Source organism: Nicotiana sylvestris, chromosome 1 (genome assembly GCF_000393655.2).
Source record: "Nicotiana sylvestris chromosome 1, ASM39365v2, whole genome shotgun sequence".
NCBI lineage: Eukaryota > Viridiplantae > Streptophyta > Magnoliopsida > Solanales > Solanaceae > Nicotiana > Nicotiana sylvestris.
In genome coordinates this window covers 138,173,025-138,193,606 of record NC_091057.1, presented here as the reverse complement: position 1 = coordinate 138,193,606, position 20,582 = coordinate 138,173,025, and the positions used below count along the sequence as shown (strand labels likewise).

At 36.7% G+C, this 20,582-nt stretch overlaps 1 protein-coding gene across 1 annotated transcript; it reads right to left on the bottom strand.

Annotated features, from left to right (window-relative positions):
- Positions 1-838: 838 nt before the first annotated feature.
- Positions 839-20,345, bottom strand: LOC104239089 (protein MICRORCHIDIA 6). Its single transcript, XM_009793619.2, has 20 exons — positions 19,717-20,345; positions 18,705-19,051; positions 18,361-18,435; positions 18,204-18,238; positions 15,856-15,934; positions 15,645-15,734; positions 15,497-15,572; positions 13,820-13,898; positions 13,028-13,156; positions 10,819-10,917; positions 10,627-10,728; positions 10,385-10,531; positions 9,284-9,376; positions 8,368-8,419; positions 8,147-8,258; positions 7,549-7,841; positions 5,765-5,874; positions 4,345-4,418; positions 1,247-1,289; positions 839-1,130 (listed from the first exon to the last, which is right to left on the bottom strand). The coding sequence occupies exons 2-20, from the start codon at positions 19,042-19,044 to the stop codon at positions 1,020-1,022; spliced, it is 2,139 nt and encodes a 712-aa protein (XP_009791921.1). The 5' UTR covers positions 19,045-19,051; positions 19,717-20,345; the 3' UTR covers positions 839-1,019.
- Between the last annotated feature and the right edge of the window lie 237 nt (positions 20,346-20,582).

Below are 20,582 nucleotides of genomic sequence, written 5' to 3'. Positions count from 1 at the left end.
TACGTGTGGGGAGAGTAAAGAAAACTGAAAACATTAAGATTTTTTTAAGAAAAGGAAAGAACCCCGAATAAATGGAAAGTCGAAACTGAAAAATTATTTTATGATGGTTTGATTTAATTTACAGATTTGACAAATTGAAGAAATTAACTCAACCAAATCATGTGTACCACTAAAGATCGTACACAACTGCAAGTAAGTAGGCGTTTGGACATAAAAAACATGAAATTTAAAAAAATATTGAAGTTGAAAAAGAATAGTTAAAAATTAAAATTATGTTTAGATATGTATTTCAATTGAAAAAATATTAAAATTTTGTGCGAGAAAAATATTATTTACTTGAAAAAGAAGTGAAAACCACTTTTTCAAATTTGAAACTCAACTCCAAATTTTTCGAAACTCACCTTCAAATGTATAACCAAACAATATTTTAAAGAAGAGTTTAGAAAAAAAGAAAAAAATGTACACGGACAAAGAATTCCTAAGTTAATTGTTTTCGTATGTTTTTGAGATATTTTATTAAGTACTTATAACTATAGTTATTAATCTTAGGTTGAGTTTGAATTTGGTATAATACTAGTTCTATATAAATCTTGTTATGTTTTTACCCCTCTATCACGGGATTTCATCAAGAAACGCCTAGCTTACCAAGTGTAACGAGGTAGGAGTAAGCTGAGGCCCATTCCGACGTGTAGATCAATGTAGTTCTTGTAGAAAGAGACATCATGTAGCCACTTTAAGGACTGCTTTTCAAGAATTAACCAATGCGCCCTGAATTTCAATTTTTCAGTTCAAATTTTCAGGAATGATAGTCATAACAATAAAAAATCGAGAATGAGACTTGCAAGAAACAGTGAAAACTTCGATTCCACCTTCCATTCTGGTCCATCAACGAAAGAAGAAAACAAGATTTTGGTACAAAACCGCCAGAACAGAGAAAGGAACCAGATTTTATCAACAAGCTAAAATTACAATTCATTTGCAAAGAGTGCTAACGACAGTGCAAAGATGGGGGCACTTCCTTAAAGAACTACATCGTCTTCCGGCTTGACTTTGTCTAATAATCTTGATTCCACTAGCAAGTGCGCATAGGTACGTTGTGCTTCTTTAAGCTCCTTCCGAAGCTTATTAACCTGCAACAAACATATGATGATTTTCCATTTGAATCAGGTACTGCCTTCAACTACTGATGATTGAATAATTGACTTGCAACACTGAAATTTACTTAGGCAAAACGTTATTTAATTACCTTCCCATGAAGTTCTTCCTCCCTCTTCTCAAAATCCGAGCACCTGGGACAAGAACAAAGTAGTTACACATTAATAAAATTACAGGGGATACACAATGGTGCTGCAAACATAATGACACACACATTCTCTCTCTCTCTCTCTCTCTCTCTCTCTCTCTCTCTCTCTCTCTCTCTCTCTCTCTCACACACACACACACACACACACACATATGTATTTGACTTGATTGTAATTGTATTTTATATATTTCTATGAGATAACACATAAATATCCCCTATATAACTTGTTCCCTTTTTCAACTACACATTTCAACTTGGGGACCTATTATACCCCCCATAAATTTGTCTGAAACAGAGTTATTACCACCTAGAGAGACCAAAACTGGATCATCATCATGGCATTGAGACCAGAACTATTTTACCCTCATCTTCTCCTGCTTCCATCAACTTCTACATTGATTTTTCTGTAATAGTCATCTTCTTCACACTCCAGTGTTGACCAAATATTTGAAGACCAATCCTTAATTCTCTCACCTTTTCCTAGAAAAACATACCCTTTTATCCCTTTTTTTGACCGGGGAAACACCATCATTGCGGTGAAAGAAATGGTCTGTAACTCTCAAATGCTTAGACCTTGACCAAAGCTCTTCATGGTCGCCATACCCACGGCTTCTCGCTGATGGGTATGTATTGTGTTTTTTGGTATTAACTTGTAGTTTGAAGCAATGGGTTCTCTTAATTGGATACAGTGTTAAATGGAAAATGATCTGTGAGTTAAATGGATGGGTCTTTGGGGAGAGTGGGTATTGCTTGGTCTTTGTGCTTAAGAACTTGATGAGAACGTTAATATGTACTGATGTCACATACTGGCATGTTATGGAAGTTGAATTGTGTATCTTCAAATGATTTGTTTAAGACAAAATCAAGTGTACTCTAATAGCTTAATTCTTTAGATGAAAGAGTCACACAAGGTGTTAGAGCAAGGTAGGGGTCCTCACTGTTACCATCAACAAAAAAAGGAAAAAGGAGAACAGGTCCATATTTGCCCATGAACTTTGCAAAATGGTTTAAATTTGCTCTCATAATAGTTTGGGGTCAGATCTACCCTTGTCGTTATAAAAATGGGTTAGATTTGCCCGACTAGTGAGGTCAGATCTATCCTTGTCATCACAAAAATGGGCTAGATATGCCTTAATTAACTAACAGGAAAGGCGTTCCAAGTACATGAGCCTTTTTTACAAGGAATATCAAATTTGCCCCTGAACTTTGTGAAATGGTCCAAATTTTATTTTTCTCAGCCACTGTCCTTCATCCATCTAAATCGATCGCCACCAAAATAATTGATTCTCTCCGTTCTCAAGAATACCACTGTTACTCCACCACTTCACCCTAAGACAAGTGTAGAAAGAACAAATGAAAATTTCACTTAGAAACTACTCCATTCAGGCCACCCTCATCTTTACCACTTCCCCCGTTATCATTTTACCTACACTAGGAGACCACTAGCTCATAACCATTACAACTCCACCTTGACCGCCATAATATTGCTGCAAATGATTTAGGAGCTGAATATTGTGTACCTGAGTTTGTTTTAGCATTAGGGGATCAATTTGGAGATTTGTCCTCGTTATTGGTTATCTAAGAAGGATTGGTGATGGAATTGTGTCGATAGAGTTCCGGCAAAGGTAGGAATTCAATTTGATGGTGCAATTGATCATTGGTTGAGTTGCATTTGAGTTGATTTGAGGCTTGATGGTGGTTAATTTGAGCTTGGGGGATAGAGAGACCTCGCCCTTGGAGGTTCTGAGTGTTGAAGAAGACGATGTTACTGCACCGGAACTGTGATCTTCTTCTTCAAAGTGCAGGGAAAAATCTGGAGCATTTCACATAGTTCAAGGGTAAACTTGACCCTTTTCCCTCATAAAAAAGGCCCATGTGCTGGAAATCCTTGGTTGTTATCTAGCTCATTCTGGAATAGCAAGGGCAGATCTAATCTCGACTATTAATGGAAGGCAAATCTGAACCATTTCGCAAAGTTCAAGGGAAAATTCAGACCTTTGCCCAAAAATAAGAATTCACGTGTCTGGCCCATAAACAATAATCGAACTCAGACGTTTGGGGCGTGGAGGAAATAATTAAGTAAATAAAGTGTGCTTTCTCTAACAACTTAAGCTTTTAAATGAGATTGTAAGACACTTCAATAAGAAAAGCGTGGTTTTTCATGGCTTGGTACATCAAGTTTTCCTACTACTGTCTTAAACATCTCATTGCACAAGGAATTCTCTTCTAACATTCTTTGCTTATCTATGAAAAATGCTAGAGGAGAATTTCTCATTGGAAATTATATTTGAAAAAGACAGAGAGAGGTCACAATTATTGGAACAGAATTCGGGGTGTAAAAGTTTAAGTACAAAGACAGGAAAAAACAGGGGTAAAAGCTAGAGGAAAAAGTCAAGTGCCCGCTCCATAAGGAGAAAAAGCTGATGGAATGAGCATGAGAGTGAGCTGGAAGCCAAGTGCCTGTAAAATATGGAAGTTCCTTTGGAACTAACTGGGTGTGCATTTTCTTTTAAGGAAGCTTTATGTGTGTGTGTGTGTGAGAGAGAGAGAGAGAATGATACGTGAAGACGTGAAGCGGATGGCCGTTAGTCACGTGATGAAGAGGAAGTGATGAAGCACAAAGTTACTGGAAATGACTTTTTCCTATAGGACTATTGATATACTTTTAACCCAAACCAGATTTTGAAAATGGAGAGAGAAAGAAGAGGAACACCAAACTTTTGGCCTTCATTTTTCAACTTTTCACACACCTCAGTGGAGGTGCATACAAATTCTTTGCCATGTCAGCGCTCAAGGGTGCAAAAGATTCACTCTGGACAAGCACAGGAGAGTTATAGTTCGCCTCAGCCAAAATTGAAAGGCGAATTCATGTATTATCCCTTTTTCTATAATGTGTGTGTGTATACATATAAGGAGAAAAGAGAAGTTGTCAGGCTACATAACTTTTTTGTCATACTTGCATTTCCTTCTTGTAAAAAGGCAAAAAGAATAATTTGGAACTTGCATTAGATGACAGACTCATTAATGAAGTATATACTTACTGGGCACGGAGCTTTTGATTCTCTTGAATAAAGTGGGAAGCCTCTTGATCTTGTAAGCCACTTGAAGTGGGAGTCTACAACAGTCAAAAGACATGCAGATATTGAAAAAAGAAAAGAAATAACAGTAGAATATTTTCTTATTAATGCCCAGTTCATTATGTCTCATCTTTGCGACCAATCTATCGTAGTTCTGTAGGCAAAGTAACTTATATGCAAATCAGCGATTAAGGCCAATAACAAGATCTTGACAAAAAGATTGAGGAGAAAATCCACATTAACCTGTACTCATTAAAATAGGCAATGAGCAATGCACCCGCCGAGAAAAGCTCTTCTAACACAAAAGCATGAGGTTTCTTTCAGATAGTATGTAGCTTCTTTTTTTTTTCGGATAACCGGAAATATCAAAGGGCTAGTGGCGCACAGTTCGAAACTTGGTAGGTAATAGACCAGCCCCTCTACCCTTTTCCACTTAAATATCCGGCTTTTGCCTGTATTATGGCTCAAGCCGATGACTTGCACATCATGCACTGTGCTTTTACCACTAGACCAAAGCCTTGGAGGCTTCTGGCAGTAAGTAGGTTTTTGGCATGTCAAAATAATTATAAAGAATAAAGATAAAGGAACTTAATCATTTATATGGAAAAAAATTACTAATTAAACATCTTCCCTCATAGTCCCTTTTTAACAAGTATTGAGTTCATTCACAGCAGGGGAAGCGCTACCTCTTAAACTTAACATGAGATCCAAGAGTAAGAACTTCAGCTAATCAAGTCTATTATTCTATAGATAACATGCAGTCGATATGGTAAGTAGATTTATTCCTTCTTCAAGCTATAGCGCACAATCAACATGCAGTCAAATGCCAAAAGCAAACTAGGTTTGGCGGAGAAATAAGATGTGGAAAAATCCCAAAACAAAAATCTTTCACAAGCCAAATCCAAAGTTCAAATTTCTGATTTCAAGATACCTAGGGATAGTGATGCCATATTTTTTTATGGATGCAACTAGTGGTGACAAAAAACAGTTATACATCCATATTATCCACTAAAAATGGGTTAAATAATGAACTCTTTAAAAATAAGTCAAATATGATAAGATCCTTATTAACCACTAAAAAATGGATAACCAATGGGGTTTTCCTTTACATTTGCAATAACTCAAATTGGGGGTTCCTCAAGTTTGGGAGACTAGGAATTCTCCCAAAAATGATTATATTCAAGAAGCCACGCATAATATAGATATCCACCGGTTAACCTATTTACTATCCGTATTAATATGGGTCGGGTAGGATAATTTGTCCGTTTTTGTATTACCCATTTTCTACCCGCACATATCTGACCCGACTCGCCCGTTTGCCACCCCTAGATGCAATTGTACAAATCAATACTAGTGGAAGGAGAGCATAATCAATAATACATACCAGAATTTGTTGACTTCGCCCACCACCAGTTAAATCAACTACTAGTCCAGCTGTCCGTTTCAAGCTTTCCTGTTCTATTGGACGATCAACTTCTTTCCTTTTTGAAGCTCCTGAGGTTCACAGCAGACAGTATTGTTGTCAATGGTTGAAAAAGGTTATACATAGAAATCTAATGTCAAAAGTAAAAGATGGTGATTCATCTAATATCAAAAAGTAAAAGATGGTGATTCATACAACCAAGCAGGCAACCACACACAATTGCACGAGTGTTTTGGGGGAATTGCCACTCCTACCTCAAAACTAATGACTTCATAGTAACTAAATCATTGACAACCTACAGAAATGACAAACGGAAAAAGAGATCCATTGTACCAGAGCATGTGATCATCCTTTCTTTCTCCTCAGAAATCAAAACCTGATTTTATGCCGACGCGTTGGAGATACAACGTTAACATGGTGAAGGAAAACATAAACCAATACTTGTATTCCCCTAACATTACAATGGAAAAGAGATATCTCTTCATAGCTGGAGAAAAATCATTTTTTGTTGTTGTAGGGAGCATGCAAAGGTACATATGGACTGAAAGGAGGAGGAATTTTGTTAACAAAATAGACACAGGGTGAAGAATCCTGCTGTGGATATGATGCGAGATATTGTAACGATTTGGGAAACAAAAGGGAATGTCTAAAAAAGGGCAAAATTCAAAGCAACTTTATGAATATTTGGTTCCTCTAAATTTCAATGACCTTGTCAGATACGTCAGAATATTGGTTTCAAGAAGGTAGAGAAGAAACTTCATAGTTGTACCAGAGGTCACAAAAATGGAGGTTGGAAAGATATAGCTGGAATGTTTCAGATATTTGTTGAGAAGAGTGGTGGTCCCCTACCACCTATGACAATGAACTATGCTGAGGTGAAGAAACAGGAAGAATGGCCAAACTGTAACACCAGAGCATGGAGGAAAGATGGTTAAGAAAACTATTGAGATGAACAAGCGCTATATAGAACAATGCCTGGTCGGACCTAAGTATGTGGCCTAGCGTCAATGAGATGGGATGAAAATCATGGGAGATCAAGGTTCAAATCCCAGCATAGGCAAAAAAATTAAGTGACTTCTTCCCACCTGCCTAAGTCTTGGTGAGCAAGTTAAACGGTATGTATGCTAGTGGGAGGTAGCAGATACCCGATAGAACATTTGAGGTGCACGTAAACTGACTCGAACATTACCATTAACAACAAAAAACATTGCATGTATGGAGCTTTGGCGAAAGGACACCCAAAATATCAGGCTGCGCTAGAAATTAGTGATTGGGCTCGGGGGAGATAGAGAACTATGGTGAAGAAGATGATTGGGATTTTTTTTCTCTTTGAAATTCTTTCTTTTCATTCTACTTAGATGGATCAACATGATCTCCCGACAGAACATAAAAGGAGACGACAAGACCCGTGCGCGAGAATATGGTCATTAAACATGAATATTAAGGTCATCTATACATGATGTTTGACAATTACTTAGTTTAATCCAAAGTTCAAAATTAAAAAAGAACAAAGTTTTTCATGTAATGCGCTATCAAAATAGGTATGCAAAGAAACAGAAAAGTCGGATACTATTGCTCGAAAGAGAGGCCTCAAAAGTAAAGCTAGATTTCCAAAAGAGGAAAAAGAAAAGCTCCATTCTGGTTATCAAGGCCGTTAAAAATCCTCTCAGCCATGAAATACTAAGCACAATGATCTAGGACAACTCCATTATAGAGGTGAGACATAGCTCTCATTGACACATTACCTTGTCTAGAGTTATTTTGAAAGACTGGTGTTACAGTTCCGCGTACTGTAATGTTTGAACCAACAGCACCAGAGTGTTTACCCAAGAAAACAGGTTTATATGAACAATGTTGTTGCCTAGATTCCAATGAAGCCTGAGGAGTTATTGGTCCAACAGCACTAAAGGAGTTTTTACCCAAGAGAACAGGTTTATATGTGCCATGTTGTTGTCTAGATTCAGATGAAGCCTGAGGAGTTATCGGTCGCTGAGGTTTTTTCTTTGGGTGGTAACCAATGAGCCCGCAGTGATAATCCCTGTCAAAGGATTAGCATTAAGTGAGGAAAATATTTAGGTAGTTGATTATGAAAAACTTAGCTCTGCCTTTCCCATCTAATCCATGAATATACAGGGAAAAAACTGCATGATTTCTGGTAAACAAGAAATTGATGACTACGCAAGCTAAAAGCATCTTTTCTATTTCCTAGATACCTGCAAGTAAATGCTGCCTGAATCTATGCAGATAAGACAAAAAATCAAATTGGCCAATGCTTGCAACTTACCTCCAATCAACAACAGAAACAGTTCATTGGCCTTTTCTTAATTTCAAGTAATTACTTACCAGTACTCCCATGTCATCTCCTTTAGGCGTACTTCAAGCTTTTGAAAAAGAGGGGTTTTCTCGAAGTCCTGCTTATTATGAGTTGGCTGAATAAAGTTTGCTTCTAAAACACCTGGAAGGCGAAGGAAATCATTAATTAACCTCTCTAGCCAGGTTAAGGGGAAAGTCATACAAGCATAAAGAATAGTCAAACAATGCAAAGATGTTCAGAGGCTTCTTACCAACAACTCCTCTGCCTCTACTATCAGAGTACCTTACAACATGCCAAAATGGCTGCAAAGTTACAAAGATGTAAGACTTTAGGAATTAGGAGAAGGTCAGTAAAAAATGTTTACTTATTGAATCAGTTCATAGAAGAATAATCCATCAAAATTTAGGTCACTGCTAACCCAGAAAACAATCCTTACAGGATAGAGCAGGTAAAGTAAAGAACAGACCAGAAGAAGAAAAGAAGTGGAAATTCTTAAATAAAACATATTTACAGCTAGATTTTTAAATGCTTGATTCACTTTCCTCGAAAAGAAGAAGGCCATCAACTTTACGCCCTAGCCTGCTTTCTAAACGTATATGATGAAGGAGAATAATGCAACATGGACGATAAAGAGTCCTCAAGTCTCAATAAAGTAATCGCATTTGAAGCTTACCACCTTAACAAGCTTTTTAGTTTTGTATTCTTTCCTTATCTTTGCCCGGTAAAGTGATTGCCAAGCAAGTGAAACAGAAGTTAAACTGTACAATCAATCAGATTAATATCACCCATCATTTAAGCAGTTTTCATATTATTCATGACATTAAAAATCTCGAGGGTAATGGGCAAACTCCAAGATCGTCCTTATAATCCAGTTTTCGAACCTCACTAGCTACTCAAGCATTTGGATGTAGGTGGTGCACACTTAGAAAGTGTTATACTTCTTATAGCTCATGAATATTCCTTTCATTTTGTTGTATTTTGCACCTGTTATGTTACCTAACAAGGAAACTATCTCATGATCCGTCAGTTTTTCTATATTTGGAATTATTTGACGCTAATCCAGCTACCTTCAAGGTTTGGGGATAAGTACAAACAAAGCCAATTTTTCTCAGAAGTTCAAAATCACAAATTCTTAAAAATATAAAGCAACACAAGAAGCTAGTTACCAGTATCAAACGATTTTTGTGGTAGACATTGAACCCATGAACGTTCACCACTGGAGCTTCCTTTAGGAAGCCAATTGTAGTAATGACTGAACCCTGCGACCACCAACAGAAAGGAAACTTTCGGAGAAGTTCTGGAAATATAGGAACTTAATATGTTACTAGCAAACTTTTGGAAAGCAAAAGTAATTTGATAGTCAAAGGTCAAGCATTATAAGTATCTGATCCAGTTTGGAGACAGCTTTGAGACGAAGGAAAAACAAATGCTATAGTATGGAGCACTTAGAATATAAGACTTCATAATTACTAACTCAAAATGTGAACAATTCCAGATTTTCCTCAACTGTCTCGACCTCTAAAACCCAGATCAAGCTACTCTCTCTATAAATATCGAGAAAGGTAAAGCAATGTAGATAGGAATGCTGATAGTTAGGCCAACTGTATGCATATCTTTTAAATGGCCTTTGTACTTTAAGTTAATAAAACTTTATTACCTATCAAAAAAACCTATGCGTACAATTTTAAGAAGAAATTATGTCTACTGTGCAAAAAGTGCCAAACTATAAGCAAGCATATAATGGTTTAACAAATCAAGAAAAATGAAATGTTCAGATCCATCTAATCAGTGTGAAAATGTGTAACAATTGCTCCCTCCCTCTTAGCATACTCAAAACATACTTTCTGGTTTTCAAAATTCCAATTTGAATAATGTTTTGCTCCTGATATAATTTTACAAGTTAAAGTTCATATAGCAATCCAAGTTTATTAATTTAAAGCATCATAGAATGCATTCCAATATACAATAATGGCAATGTTAACCAAGTTCTAAAGGTTGAGATACAAAAAAACCACCGCTTTTCTTTTGAATCACTTTGCACCAACGTTTCAGTTCACACTTCTCGGAAATGTCATAACCCCTTGCTTTGCTTTTAACAACATCGACATTTACTTGTACTACCACCAAGATTACATACAAAAGGAATAAATTCTTAATCTTCATAACTGCACTGTTGCCTCATGAAAAGGGATGGAGTGTGTAAAATATATTATAATATATCACACCAAAAATTACCACTCACATTAAAGGCAAACTCTGATACATACCTCTTTGAATCCAACTGTTTGAGGCTTATACATGATAAATTCAGGATACTTGAGATCCTTAGCAATGTTATGGCATTCAACAATCCGTCCACGCAACAGAATACAGAAGTTGTCTGGGATCCGCAAGTACAACACTGATAAATATGCCTGTTCAGTATGGGAACACCAAGAAGATAATGACCAGTAATCCTCTGAATTAAAAATGGAAGTATCAAGTGGAAACTACAAGGAAGATAACTTACACGTAGTGAGTAACGAAGACGGTTAGCAAGATGCAGGTCACTTGCTGAAATACGAGAGCCACTCTTCTCTTTATCGTTTGCATCCCCTGAAAGACGAATATCCTGCAGTTAGAGAAATAGAAGTCAAAATACAGGTATAGTTCATGAAACAATCAGAAATACGAAATCTTATATAGGTAAGTCAAACCAAACCTCAGGATCTGCCTCAAAGTCGAGCTCCATTTTCCCTTCATCATTAAACCACAAATTATAGACAATCACCTTTGTGCCATGATCACCAATGTCATCAAACTGCAAATTAGATAGAGGGGGGGGGGGAGCCAAAGTCAATATTGGTAAAAGTTTTGGAATAGCCTCACAGGATTGTAAATGCAACATAGCAAGCTTTAATAGAAAAGAGGGAATTGCCACCGAATAAAGATGAGAACTATATTTGGTTTGACAACTTCAGTAGGTGCTAGCCAAGGTTTCGGTGGCTAAATTTGAATGTCTGGAAAGCCGCGTGAAATTTTTTTTGTTTGTTTTTTGAGAAAGTTATTTTGAAAATCGCGTGAATTTTAAAGATGTTTGACAACTTTATGTCACCAAAACCTTCTGCTAAATCTCAACTTTGGAGCAGTAAAAATTTTTATTTTAATTTTTGATAGGATAAGTAAATAACTTTGGAGCAGTAAATTACTGCATGCTGGAAAATTCAAAATGAAAGTTAACTAATCGTAGGCTAAACGGACAACCATGACAAAACAAAAAAAAAAAGACAACCAGTAAAGGAAATTTAACTACTCAAAAAACAATTTCAAGTACTTGGAAAAAGATTGAAAAATTTCAACTATAAAACAACTACGCCTCAATCCAAACAAGTTAGTGTCGACTATATGAATCCTCATTAACCACAAACAGTGTTATCAAAGGCGAAAGGCGCAAAAAAGCTCTAAGGTCGGTTGGGGCTTTAAGCGCAAATAAAGCATGGGCTTTAACGAAGAAAGGCGCAAATGGAGAAAAACGACAAATATTGTGTAGTCCAAGACTAATATCTATAAGCGGGAATACCAAATATATGGACAAAAAAATTGAAGAACATTTATGATAAAGTGAAATATCAATTGTTTAGTGTCGCCTCTTCAAGATTACGCTCATTCCCAACCTTGATGACAATATTGAAGCTCCCGCTAAGTGAGGCAAAGCGCTCAACATGTTTCGAGCCTCGCTTCAGGGCTTAAGCGTGCTTTAAGAGCGCCTTTGATAACACTGACCACAATTTAAACTATAAAATCAGCTAAAAACAACTTAAACCATTCCACTCGTGACACTCAAGGACTTGCTAGATTTAATAATCCACATCATTATTTAATGCATGAGGCATGAATCAATTTGCCTATTCACACACACCATCATGCATCGTTTTGAAAATGGAAGTGCTATAAAAATAAATTAAGGAAAATGGAATAATCCCTATATAAGGTCTTTTCTATATTGGAAAAGATTACCCAGTCTGACTTGTACTTGACAAAGAAGGAGACCGTTTTCCTCATTACTTGGTTCAGGTGGCTAAATGTGGGGTTGAAAGAAGTTTCAAATGCTATTTATCTATCAAAGTAATACTGGAAGTATGCCTGTCAGCAGCACCACAGTTAGATCAGAATATCAGTAGAAAAAGCAGCATTATCATTTTGAAATAACAATTTGAAGACAAGTTAGAAACAAAATCCAATGCCTTTATGTTGAACCCAGAATGGACTTTTGGCATGCAAGATTTGGAATACTATACCAATGGTTATTTGGTAGACAATTTGGACAGAAAGACACAACAGAGTTTTTTAAGGCAAATGGAGGAATATACATAGCCTTAAGCACAGATGTACTTTTTGCTAGCTTTTTGGTGCAACCTTGTCTATGAAAATGATGTTGATTCCTTGTTTGGATTTTGGAATGACCGTGGACTTGTTTGAATATGTAACTTTTGACGTACTACCTTAGAGCTGTCTATATCTTTTATAAAATTCACCCTCATAAAAAAAATAATGCCTTTATATCTCCATGAATATTTTTCAGGTCCAGTTAAATACCCAGGTATACTTCCAATGATGGTGAATAAAATATGAATATAACTGACACTTCAAAGGAGGACTTGGCCGATGAATCTAATATAGATCATCACCACAGAGTGATTCGTAGGTTGACAACATATTTAAGAATGAAGAAAGAAGTTAGATTTATATCTATAATTGCTTCTCTTTCTTTCTTTCTTTTTTTTTTTTTTGGTTCGTATTCCCCAGTAAGATGCAAGGAGGAGAGCTCACATGAAGAAAGAAAGCCAAGGAAAGAAAAGAGGTTTATTATAAAAAGGTTAAAAAAAACTGACAGAAAGAAGGCAACAACCTTGAAAGCCACCAAAACTTACTTGCTTAAGAAGCTCTGCTTCTGTTGCAAATGGAGACCAGCGCAACAACAAGGAAAGGTTACTCACAAAATGCTGTTCACCATGTAACGAGTTCCATTTTCCAGCTGCTGAACTGAACTCAAAGTCAATCTGCATCACCAGAACGAATACTTTAAGGCATACAGCATGAAGGTTGGAAGGAGAATAAAAAAGCAAGAACTATAAGTCACCAGCAGTAACTGATGTTTGGTTACTGTTATTTAACAACTTATGATCACATGGGCAGAACCCAGGTAGCACCCCACCCCACCCTCTATGTATGAATGTATCTGATTTTGTCTTCATTTTTCTTTCAGGGAAATAGGAGGAGTTATCTAATAATGAGACATGCATAAGAAAAATTTGGAGACCCAAGTTAAGCAAGAGACCATCAGACAAAGGTAGAAATCAACATCAAAGTCATAACTGATACAACACCTGAAAACTCTAATATATCACAAGAAGCAAATTATAAAAACCACCTAAAGGATAAGGATAAAAGCTACTCTGTTAATAACTTTACATACTAAAACTAGAGTAGTGGCAATGTTACTGTTTTTTATGGAGAGAAAGCACATATCCATCTGATGTTAAATGAAATAGGAGTAGTTTAACATATTAGTTTGACTTTTTGTACCATATTTGTGAAAGAAGAACAAGATATTGTAGCTAAGAAGTTAAAGGGTGATTGGGAAACCGCCATATCATGGTTTGAGCTATTAAGACGATTTAAACTCAATTGCATACTTAGTCGAGGAAAGGAAAAAGGCTCACCAAAGGAACCACTATTCTGTCAAGGCCCGCTCGGGACAGAAATGTCTGAGATAGAAGCCCAATGCTTTGTGTCAATTTCCTGGTCACAATAGCAACATATAGAAGATTAGATGGGGTTACCTGAGCATAGACCAGTGCCTGGGTGAGCAACTGATGTCACAAAAGAAATAAACCTTCCACGTCTTCTAGTTTAAATTGGTTTTACTTTTTCTTTTTTCTTTGGGGGAGGGGGGTTGGTAGTTGTTGGGCTAGGCCTAGAGATTTTAAGGCAATGCCCCCTCCCTGAAGCTATATGCATTAGATAGATTGTACATCTTTTTAAGGTGGAGACAACTCTGCTAGAACAGGAAACTAAAGCAGCTTAAAGGAAAAAGAATAGAGAAACGCAGAATATGAAAAGAAACTGTTGTTAGCTCTTCTACATGTTGTTAGCTCTTCTACAGGCAAAAAACTAATGTTCATGAAGGTTCACAGAAGTCCTCAATCGACATCTAAATTGTGAGTCTCTAGAAGTACAGTATAAACAAGTAGGTCAAAAAATAACATTTCTCCATTCAACTTTAATTGCACATGCTCCTCAAAATGGAAACCAAGCCCCTCAAATTATATTTACAAAAACCTCTGAAGTCCTCCGCAAGATTCTCCTATAGGCTATAGTAAGCAAAGATCAACATTGATAACCTAGAAAGATAACTAATAGATCTGCAAGATCACGTGACAGTCTAGGACAGTTTTTGATCAAGTAATGACTGTATCACTCAGCATCCAGAGGATCCAAGCAAAATACAAAGGAGTTGATCTCCTGATGATATGATCATCATCTCTGAGCTAATGCTGTGCTTCTAAACAAGACATAAGAAGCTACCAAGACCCAAAAAAAAAATTAAATTGTTTACATAAGGACTTGGGCAAAGCATGTTTCAGTCTATGGCTTTCAAAAGAATTAATTTTAAACATGGCAATTTGTTTTCCATTAATAAAAGGTCACTTTGGCAATACTGAAAATGAGCTGATTCTACTCGATCTCCATCGGCATTGTATTTTCTATATAAATGTATGTGTGTGTATATTAAATACAATATCGATAGTTCTCTACAAACCTTCAAAGCTAGACTAATAGCATTTAGACAAAAAGTAGGAGTTTGCGTGTATACATACAAACTCAAAAGCAGAACCAATCTTAATCTGTGAAATGCTTCTCTTCCCCTCAACTATTCAGCTTTTGGGAGAGGGAACTCATGAGAAGTCCACCAGAATAAAACCTTCATTTTTCATGCACAACATACCTATCACAGAGAAGCAACTTCTATAGTTGATTTTTCTTGAGTTTGGCATGTCAAGATACATACAACACACAAATATGTATACGAGGAGATTTCCATACTATCTTGTTTGGACCAGCATGACCAGTTCACACCTATTTTTCCATTATCACCAACAAGCAGTCGTAACCATGTAGACATATAAGGGACACTCACAAAATACAATAACCATGCCTCAGTCCCAAAAAGTTGGGGGAGTCTCACAAAATACAAGTCAAAGAAATCATCAAGGCTCTTTAGAACTGCTAACAGGCTTGTAGTTGCTTTTACCAGAGAAAAAGGAAAAGAACTAATCAAACAGAAAGGGAGAAAAAAGTAAAGATAAACCAGCACATGCAAGAATTAACTACCACACCTGTTCTTTGTGCAGCGGCTAAAGACAATAACATCTGCCCCAAGTCTCATTGAACTGGTCTTAAAACCATTTCCATCTAAAATGCTGAAAGTTAGCAATTAACAAGACATGACACAAAAAAGGACACCATGATAATTAACATGCATACACTGTCCAATAGCTGAAGTTGACTTCTTATCCGAAAATCCAAAACTCATACAACGACGTATGGCTTCTGGGTCCATTCCACCGCCATCATCTGGAACAAAGATTAGAAATAATTACAATCTCATATTCTAACCTTTTTCTTCAACTGAAACCAGAGCAATCAAAGCATCAGTATGAATTGCTATTCACTAAGCACGAAAGAAATGGAATACCTTGAACCAATAAAGCTGAACTTCCATTCCTTGGATTCAAGGTTTTATCTACAATAACAAAGGTGGCTCCATTTTGTATCTAACCAGTGGAAGAAACAAGGGTGCAAAATAGAAAGTGAAAGCATTAGCATGAAGGTTTGGACAAAAGGGTTGCAGTATCTCAGCATTGCTGACACCTTAAAAGGCACATTATCATCAGGGCCAGGGGATCCCAGAATAAACTTTATTCAGCAAGACAACCTACTCCTAGCCCAGATTTTGAACATATACATATCCCATCCAGAGGCCTGGAGCATTTTACATTGTCCAATGTATTACTCCCGTTAGATTAAATCTTATTTTTTATTTTTATCCTTTTTCCGATGACGGTGTAGTCCGGGTGGGTCAGCTTGCGCACATAAATTAGATTTTCTTCATATTTCACTGTCACAGAAAAGTTTACCTATTTCCTTGAATTGTATTTTTTTATTGCTCCAACAACTCTAAATAATATATAAATTTTATTACTTTATACTATTCCAAACTTCTGTGACATTTCACTAACTACTCCATTTCTTCACATTTCAAACTATTAAGCATCTACCGAACTTTTTGAAAATTAGCTCCTAATGTATCCAGTCCAATATAAGGAGCACCTATTATACATTATTAATCAAGTCATAAGAAGTTTTTCTATTTTTACAATGTGCCCTCCTTTCTGATAAATAAGTTAGTTTTTATTAAGAACAAAGAATGGTAACCCAGCATCCAAGAAAGAGCGTTATAGAGAAGAACTAGCTCCTACTGTATCCAGTCATCTATAGAGACAGGGATTTGCTAAGTGCTCCAAAAATGCTCTCTGTGGGGCATTGAATATTCCTTTCCCAAAGACGCCTTCCTCCCAGATTGCCCAAAATATGGCATATGGAAAGGCCTCACCCATTCTGCTCATACTTTGCAGCATTCTCAGCAGTATCCAGCATTTCAAGAACTCGAAACCTGCTTCTGCCCTGTTAACCTAATAGATCCTACTATATGAGTACTATAAAGCTTTATTTTTTTGATAAGGTAAATATTTTTATTAACAATTGAGGACTAACCCCGTATACAAGCCGTATACCAAAAAAGAGAACCTACACCAAAATATAGTTCTCAACAAAAGAGATCCAATCCTCTATACAAATAGGGACCTCATGAGCAGTGGCGTATGCAGAATTTATTATAAGCGGTGTCACATTTTAAAGAAGTAAACAAATGACCTTTCTACCGATGCGATACAATTTCTATCTGAAGTAGTAAAACTTTAAGAATTTCTAATTAAAAAGTAAAAGAGAGAAGGACGAAAAAGTAGGTTCGATCCATACATGATCTTCAAAATAAGAATGAGGATATAATAAAAATAAAATTCAAGGCAGGTTCGATCCCTCAACCTAGCCTAAAGAGTTGGGGCGCCTGACCAATTGACCAAAGAAAGGGTTAATGCAAGTGGTGTAACTTATTACTATTTTTATTGTATCTCGTTTTCCAGATTATTTTATACATATAAATAGCAAAAGAATTCGACGAAGCGGTGTCAGCTGACACCGCTTGGACCTTAGTGCATCCGCCCCTGCTCATGAGTACACCAAAAACAAACTAGGAACAAAAAACTACTTTGCAATTTCACAAAATCTTGTTCCATCCCTTCAAAAGCCCTCCTATTTCTCTCTTTCCATATCACCCACATGATTGCTAAGGGAGCGACACTCCATGCCCTTGGACATCTCTTTCCACTCATGTGAACCCAAGTATGCAACGGTTCCTTCACTGTACCCGGCATCGCCCATTGCACCTCAAACAAATTAAGGATCACTCTCCACAACTGATTAGCCGCTTTACAATGCAATAGGAGATGATCTAGCACCAACTAACATAGGTGATCCTTCTCTTTCCCAGGTTTTCTGCGGTCAAAATCGCTCCCCTCGCCGCCAACCACCCAAGAGTATAAAGCTTTATTTCACCCGAGTATAAATTTATAAGAGTATTGACTAGTTAAGTTCTCTCAATAAGGTGGACTCCACACCATCTCCCTTTATTTCTCCACCTAACTCTATTTGTTCCTTCTCCTTTATATCTATCTTTACCCTACTTGTTCTGCGACTTCTTCTTCAGCCCGCTGTAACTTTTTCTTTCTTTTCATGTATTATAGATACCATAATTGTTCATAGTGAACAATCGTCTCTCCATGTTTATCATTTTTGGAAATTTTCAGCTATCACGATGATAATTATGTGCCCCTAAAATAGGTATAGCCCACCAAAAGTGGAAGACAGTTGGTGCTATAAAGAAAGTAAAAGAAAAAAGGAGAATAAGCTTGAAAAGAGGCTTACCTCATCAACAGCATTGTCAAGAAGCTCCGCCAAGGCTTTAGACACCATAAAACAATAATAACTAAGTTAAAACTCGGGTAATAGCATTTGCAATACATGTAAACCTATCACAATGTAAGTATATGAAAACAAAAAATCAACCAGCAATTGCACATACCACCAAATGCCCATTTATGGGAAGTTGCATTTGAGTGAAGGAACTTGGGGTGAATGTGAAGGAAACTGGAGCCCTCTGTAATGCCACAAATTAGATGGCAACAATCTTTAGATTAAAAACACATACTACTTGAATTACAGTTAAAGAATCAGGCTATAAGGCAACACTGAAGGGTAAGCAAAATCAAGAAAAAAATTGACCAACTACTCAGCAGAACTCACTTAGCAGGCATGGTTAATCAACTAGTGGTAACTTCATATGGTCCTTTTACCCAAATGAACATAATGATCATTTGCTAAAAGTAAATTTAAAAAAGTAAAATTAAGTACTTCAAAGTATAATACTTTTAAGGGTGGACTTAGTAGTAAGCCCCTCATCATAATTTCCAGCTCTCCAGAACTGGCGAGATAGGGGTGCTGGACATATTTGTGATGTAGAACAAAGACTTGAATCATCTATTGGAGACTGATCTTGATCCAAGACAGTGGTGCCACTCTGCTCAGTAGTTGCAGAATCTTGCCTTCCACAATTGCTTGAGGTATTTTGGTATGGCAAGGGGTCAGCTTCACAGTATTCCATTTGTGGTATTGAACTTTCAACCAATCCTGATTCCAACTTAACAGCCTTTGTCTCCACACCTCCAAGATTGTTACTACACAAGCCAACCATATTTGTAGAATTCATCCCAGGACTGATAAGAAATTAAATAAGGGAAAGTAAGTACAAATAAATAGGCTAAAATAGATTAGAGAACTAGAGGGCAAACATGATAGAACTTTGAAGAAGAGTGAAAGCACAAAAGGAACATTTTCCCACGGAAGCAGATAAGCAAGACCAGTGATAACTTCGGACTCGTTTGGTTTGAAAAAAGGTTATCCTGGGACTATAATCCCACATCCAATATGGGATAGATAATACCAAGACTTTGTACAAAATATTATAGTGGTATTAGCTAATACCAATAACCAAACACTGGACAAATGTAATCACATATTTTATACGACGATTTTTACTCCAAATCATATAATTTAACACTTAGCAGTTAAAAATTAAGGTGTGTGGCCTAGTGGCCAAAGAAGTGGGCTGAAAACCCTGAGGTCTCGGGCTCAAATCCAGTGGAGGCAAAAATGTTAGGTGATGTCTTCCCCATTTGCCCAAACCTTGGTGCACAGAGTTACCTAGTACCGGTCCACTGCCATTATCCAAAAAATAAAATATATCACTTGGTTAAGTGATAAATGTGTTGGTTTGATGTAAACACAAGGTGCATGTAAGTCTAATGTACATCTCCTAGGTAAGAAAAACTCAATAAAAATAATGGCATCGAAATCAAACTTCTTGAAGATAACGCCAGACCTGATGAAAGGAATTCAAACAGTTTCCGGAACAAAATTTCCTCAAACCTCAGAGCAGTAGAACACCAATATCAAACTTCAGTTTTCACAGCATGAACAGCCATTTTTGTGTCCCCACAACTGCTTCATATCGGACGCAACAGCAAGTTCTAGGTTTTCAAAATTTACTCTTCAATTTCTTGCATCCACATTCAACTTCCTTATTTATTTTCCCCTCTCCAACTTAGAAACTCAAAAAAGACCCTAAACGTTAATTTTGCAGAAACTTCACAAGTGACTGCTTGGTTCAATTACAGCAGTCAAATGCGAACAAAAATAAATAAATAAATAAATAAAAGATATGGTGGGTGTTAATCTGAGTGAAGGAATTAGGGATCTAAAATAACAGGAAAAATTGGAATCTTTTTGAAGAGGAGGGAAATAATTCAAGAAACAGTATTGACAGGGAATCTGGGGTTAAGATTTCAAAAAGGTTGAGGACTAAAACGGCAAAGAAAGATGTTTCGAGGTCCCTCCCTTTTGGTCCCTGTGGATTAAAGCTCCAAGAGCTAGGGCTGAATATGACGAGACCTGTTGACGGACACCAATAAATAAGGCGTTAAATTCGTTGAAGCAGCCGTGGTTCAGTACGTTGTGATTTCGCCTTTTGAAAAAAAAAAAAGAGTACGAGAACATGACAAAAATTGTCCTTTATGTTTGGGTTAGGTTGATAAATAGCCCCTTAAATATATCTTGAGTAGGTTTGGTCCGCTGAAAGTGAATATTTAACAAATTCTAATGGTTAGATTTAAGGTGCTTGGAAAAAATTTCAGCAAAAACTCACATTTAGATGTTTCTGTTATAAAATATAACGCAAAATAACAATAT